The sequence below is a fragment of the Rana temporaria genome, chromosome 8 (genome assembly GCF_905171775.1).
Source record: "Rana temporaria chromosome 8, aRanTem1.1, whole genome shotgun sequence".
In the NCBI taxonomy this organism is placed as follows: domain Eukaryota; kingdom Metazoa; phylum Chordata; class Amphibia; order Anura; family Ranidae; genus Rana; species Rana temporaria.
The window spans coordinates 94,959,510-94,965,509 of NC_053496.1; the positions used below are offsets into that span (position 1 = coordinate 94,959,510).

The window sequence follows — 6,000 nt, forward strand, 5'->3', positions numbered from 1 at the left end:
AACATTTTTCTCCTTCAACCACTGTGTGGTAATTTTTGCTGTGTGCTTTGGGTCATTGTCATGTTGGAAGGTAAACCTTCTTCCTATTGACAACTTTCTGACAGAGGGCAGCAGATTTTCCTCAAGAATTTGACAGTATTGTGCCCCACCCATTTTACCTTCTATCCTGACAAGTGCTTCAGTCCCTGCTGCAGAGAAACAGCTACATAACAGGATATCACACCTCCATGCTTTACTGTAGGAATGGTGTCATTTGGATGGTGAGCTGCACTAGATTTTCGCCAGACATGTCGTTTGGTGTTGAGGCCAAATAATTAAATTTTAGTCTCATCTAACACCTTTTTCCATGTGGCATCAGAATCTTCAAGGTGTATTCTGGCAAAGCTCAGTTGTGACTGCATGTGGCCTTTCTTGAGGAATGGATTTTCTTTTAACCCTCCCCCATACAAGCCACATTTGTGGAGAATTTTTGATTTTGTTGTCGCATGCACACAATGACTACTCTTTTTGTCCTAAATTCCTGCAACTGCTTTAGAGTTCCTGTAGGCCTCTTGGTAGCCTCTCTGACCAGTTTCCCTAATGGTCTTTCATCCAGTTTGGAGCAATGTCCTGATCCAGGGAGGGTCTGTGTTGTACTAAATACCTTCCACTTCCTAAAAATAAACCTCACTGTGCTTTTAGGCATTGATAAGGCCTTTGGAAAAAAAATTGTATCCATCTCCTGACTTGTGCCTGTCCACAACTTTATTCTGAAGATATTTTTGACAGTGCCTTGCCACCCATAGTTGATTGTTTGCTTCAGTTACACTACCAGGGACTGAAATGCTCCAGAAAAACTATTTTCATGCTGAGCTAACCAAAATTACCACAGCTGATGACAGTTAAAAGTCAAATGGCTTTGTGAGCCACTGAAAAGGTGATTAGCTACACCTGAATGAGTTTACAAGTCAGTTTGTAAGGGGGTGATCCTTTTTCCAACTCAGTGATTCTGTTTTTAATTATTTATGTTTTCTGACAAGTTGGTGTTATATCATTCACTTAGATGTTATAAGTTAAACTGATTAAATGCAGCTGGATAAAACAAAGCAAGGCTTCAAAGCAACAACATTTTATTATTTTAAAGGGATGGTTCTTTTCTATACCCACTGTATATATTGTATTGTGTTTTTGTCCAAAAAGGACATTCTAGTTTTCCCTTTACAAGCGCCAAAAAAATTAAAAGATTTACACTTCTTGTGTCTACGGATGTTGTGTAGAGAAAATAGAGGATTTAGTGAAAGCAACAAGATTTCTGAAATCCTATGCCTACAGATGCTCATAAGTTGAGGAAAGTGGAAAAAATAGCTGTCATGGACATGCAATAATGTCTGGTAGCTTACCTTCTCCTCATGTGTCCATTAGAGGCCTGACCCTCTTCTGGCTGCCTTTTTATCATCTTTCCTTCCTGTATGGCCCCATCCCAGGAAGTCTAAATTAACTGTTGCACTGCAGATCTGCTTTGCTCTTCAACCTTGATGTTAGTATAAGTTCCTGTCTGCAGTGTGCTACGTTTACCTTCCTGTGTACCATTTTTGGCTTGTCCCTGACTTCTCCTGTTTGCCTGTGACCCTGACCTTTTGCCTGTCCCTCGGTTACCCTTGTCTGCCTGTTGCCCTGACCTCGGGTTACCCATCACTATCGCTTGTCCTGGTTGCTGCTTCCCCTCTCTCCCTGCGGAGCTTGACCTAGGGGATCCCATGGGTCGCAACCTGGATACAGCTGCAGTGAAGGCCATCCTTACCACTAGAGGCTCTGGTAAACACAACCATGGTCTTAGACTCCACGCCCTGGGGAATCTTGGGCTCACGCTTCCTCTCTGATTGCAGCAGTCAGCTATAGGGTTCACTACCCTGTGGTGCATCCCTGACCCCAACCGGGGGACCCTGACCTTTTGCCTGTCCCTTGGTTACCCTTGTCTGCCTGTTGCCCTGACCTTGGCTTACCCATCACTATCACTTGTCCTGGTTGCTGCTTCCCCTCTCTCCCTGCGGAGCGTGACCTAGGGGATCCCAGGGGTCGTGACCTGGATCCAGCTGCAGCGAAGGCCATCCTCACCACTAGAGGCTCTGGTGAACACAAAACTGGGTCTTAGACTCCGCGCCCTGGGGAATCTTGGGCTCACGCTTCCTCCCTGATTGCAGCAGTCGGCTATAGGGTTCACTACCCTGTGGTGCATCCCTGACCCCAACGGGGTGCACTTGTCACCTGGCCACAGGTGACCTCACAATAGCATTGGACTTGTAGGGTTAACTCCCTGGTTCTGCTATCTTAAAGTATCAATGTTGATGCAAATGATCTGGTTCTGAGGCAGGCAGCTTCTACACCCCAGAGCCTCACCTTGGCTTGTAGTGTATTGTAACAATATTGAAATCAAAGCACCACACCTCTGCTAAAATGTCCAGATACAACTTTATTCCAATAACAGTCAAGGGGACAATCCAAAAAGTGGGCAGTAAGTTTTGGCGTCCAAGAAAATCCCCTTTATCAGGGCTTGATTGACAGCGTGAACAAACCTTGAAATGTATTGGTTACTATTTGTATTTTCCGCTAGACTTTTATCAGAATAAAATTGTATTTCTTAGCAGTGGTGTGGCACTTGGAATTCACTTTTTTGTTACATTACAGAAACTCATAAAACCAAACACTAACATTTATTGGCTGCTACACAAAGCCATCTTTTCTGTTGAGAGGATTTAACTCTTTATATATGGCATTTGACCTGAATTCTCACAAGAGGTTTTCACAATCTTGATACCCTCTGGATCACGTAATAACTGTAAGGCAGTGATGTTGACTGTTACATTGATAAATAGATCAGTCAGTGAGAATGATGGATGGTAAGCGTCTGTGCATCTTCACTTGAGTTGTATGCTGTCAGGACTTGCTACCATCACTCCTCTGATTCAGCCAATGATTGAATGCAGAATGTATGCAGTGAAAATGTTATTCCTTTTTCTTCACCAAAGGTTCTTTCAACTGGCTACAACATATCAAGTGATAACAAATGCTCTAAGGCATTTTTTGTAGTCTGTTTCCCCACACCACTGTGGTGCACTGAGTTGCATCATTTGCCAATATTAAGCCATTTATGATTATTCTCAGTAAACACAGTTGTCTTCCACAAAAATGGACCATTAGTCTAGGGCAGGGGTCTCCAAACTATGGCCCTCCAGTTGTTCAGGAACTACAATTCCCATCATGCCTAGTCATGTCTGTGAATGTCAGAGTTTTGCAATGCCTCGTGGGATGTGTAGTTCCGCAACAGCTGGAGGGCCGTAGTTTGAAGATCCCTGGTCTAGGGCATCTTTAACTACATCCCTAGGTGTTGGCTTTCCTGTTCTGACTGGGCGTCATGTGATGTCCAGAACATGCCGCTAGTACGTGCCTCCAGTAAGACACCACATTTCCAATCACGGTAAAGAGCCTATGACATAGGCTCTTTACCATGTGATCAGCTGTGTCCAATCACAACTAATCAGAGTGTAACTAAGAAGAGCCAGTTATCGGCATTCCTCTACTTAGACTGACAGCACGTGAGGAAAACAGATAACCGGCTTTCCTGACAGGGGGGAACTGCACTGATAACAGATAATAGTACAGCCCCATCAGTGGTACCCACCACTGCCCATCAATGATGCCTGTCAGTGCTTCCTCATCAGTGATGCCTATCAGTCCCCATCAGTAGTGTCCATCAGTGCCACCTATCTATGCCCATCATTGCCACCCATCAGTGCCCATAAAGGCTGCATATCAGTGCTTATGAGTACCCATCAGTAATGCATAACAAGGCCCATCAGTGCTGCATATTAGTGCCACCTCATCAGTACCCATCAGTGCAGCCTCATCAGCGCTTATCAATGAAGGAGATAGATTACTTACAAACTTTTATAACAGAAACAAAGAAAAAAAATAAATCGTTTTGGTCTTTTTTCATTTGTTTAGCAAAAAAATAAATAAAATCAGTGATGATTACCACTAAACAAAAGCTCTATCTGTCTCGAAAAATTGATGTCAGTCGAAGTGTGCCAGTGCTGAAACTTGGCCTGGGCAGGAAGGGGGTGCCCTGTATTGAAGTGGTTAACTCTTTCAACACTTCCTTGTGAGGTAAAAGGTTACTACTATAAGTTGCTTGCAGAATCTGTAGCCTACACATCTAATATTTTTTTTTAAATGGATATATAATCTTGTTGACTTTGTCTAACAGATGATGTAGTTGGATTCTCGGGGGATTTTGGCAGTGGTGTCGGTTGGGAAGATGAAGAAGAGAAAGAAACTGAAGATGCTGGGGAAGAGGCTGAAGAAGAAGAGGGTGAAACGGGAGAGGCAGATGACGGAGGATACATATGGTAGAAACTCAGCAGCACAGTCCTGTCTGGGCCTTGCAGCCAAGTTTGGAAGACTGCAGTAAATAGTAAAGAGATGCCACAGTGATCAGGAAACACAGATGAATGTACATTATAATTCAACAGAAATTGTGTGTGTGCGCATGCAAGTGTGCCTGTCGACTGACTGCTTTGAGATTGCAGCTCATTTCCTCCCCATACTATAGAGGAGCTTTTCTACTGCAGACAAAAGAAACCCATTTCCTAATTTTCTTTAAAGTCATGAGGATGTTTGCATATACTCTAGCACTGGACCATTCCATTCTTTATTCGTGAATCAAGCACACATGTCTGGGACACACTTTATCTCTCCTGGTGATGAGCTACTTCTAGCCACAAAATAAAACACCATATATACACAATAATACTAAAACACGCTGAGTACATGTTAACAGTGTTTATATTACAATCCAGAATGGGTGGAGTTATGTAGATGATTAATGGTTCTTTTTGGCTGTAAAAACACATATCAAACATATATATGTTGTCATTAACATATCGGGCTGGCTTAGAGTACATGCCTTCTTGTATAATAATTAGGGAGATCAAACATATTAAGCCCCATACACACCATCTGACTTTTTGACAACAAACTTCAAAATAAGCAGGTTTTCAAAAAAATCCGACCTTTGTGTATGCTCCATCGGACAAACTTTTTCGGTTTTCATCGGACAAAAGTTCGCTCTGCAAACGGACAAACTTTTCGTCAACAAAATTCCTACGGTGCAAAGTCCTATTGTGTGTACAGAAATCTATCGGACTTTAGTCCAAAGTACAAACACGCATGCCCAGAACCAATGTTAAAATCAACCAACAATAGCAGAAGTTGACCAAAGGGTGGCGGTAAAGAGCAGAAAAATCACGTGATTTTGGGAAAGTTTGCAGAAAAAGTCCTGCAGTGTGTATGCTATGGGTGTTCCCGGCCAACACCCTTCAAACAAAAATCCACGGAAAAGTTTGTTTGAAGTCCTATCGTGTGTATGGGGCTTTAGTCTTTGTGTGACAACTGCATGATTAGTGTGCCAGCTGAAATGTACTTTTGTGTAACTATTTATTTTTATTTTGTCACATCATCTGGCCATTATATCATGTCTGAATACTGCTGCAGTGAAGACATCTTTCACAAATGGCGAGGTGTGCATTACCCCAATGCAAATGGGCCAACTTAATCTGAATTTGGTAAATAAACTGTAACTGGATTTCCACCTCCCTGAGTATTGCTGAGTGACTGCAACCTTCCCTCACTGTATGGCTGATGCTCTGCTGTTAGCTGGTGTAGCGTTAGATAAGATGACATTCTGCTCCCACACAACACTTTACACCTCCATGTGCAGCATGTGCTCAGCGTTATGGAGTTCTTCATGTAGATATATTGTAAGAGTCTGACATTGTCTAGTTTAAGTCGAAATGGCAAATAATTAATATATGTTTTTTTTCCCCCAATTACATCCTTTAAAGTATATAAACTGGGAAGTATTGTGTTATTTGTTTTTGAGAACAAAAGACATTTGAAACTTGTATCTTCTTAACTGAAATTTAAAAAAAAAATAAGAAACCGCTTAAACAAGAGATGTGCGTT

At 42.3% G+C, this 6,000-nt stretch overlaps 1 protein-coding gene across 1 annotated transcript in view; it reads left to right on the forward strand.

Annotated features, from left to right (window-relative positions):
- Positions 1-4,966, forward strand: part of SPOCK2 (SPARC (osteonectin), cwcv and kazal like domains proteoglycan 2) — a 240,122-nt gene extending 235,156 nt beyond the window's left edge. The window contains exon 11 of the mRNA XM_040362317.1: positions 4,244-4,966. Within this exon, the coding sequence (XP_040218251.1) occupies positions 4,244-4,389 (146 nt within the window). The 3' untranslated portion in view covers positions 4,390-4,966. The remainder of the gene's footprint in view (positions 1-4,243) is intronic.
- The last annotated feature ends 1,034 nt before the right edge of the window (positions 4,967-6,000 follow it).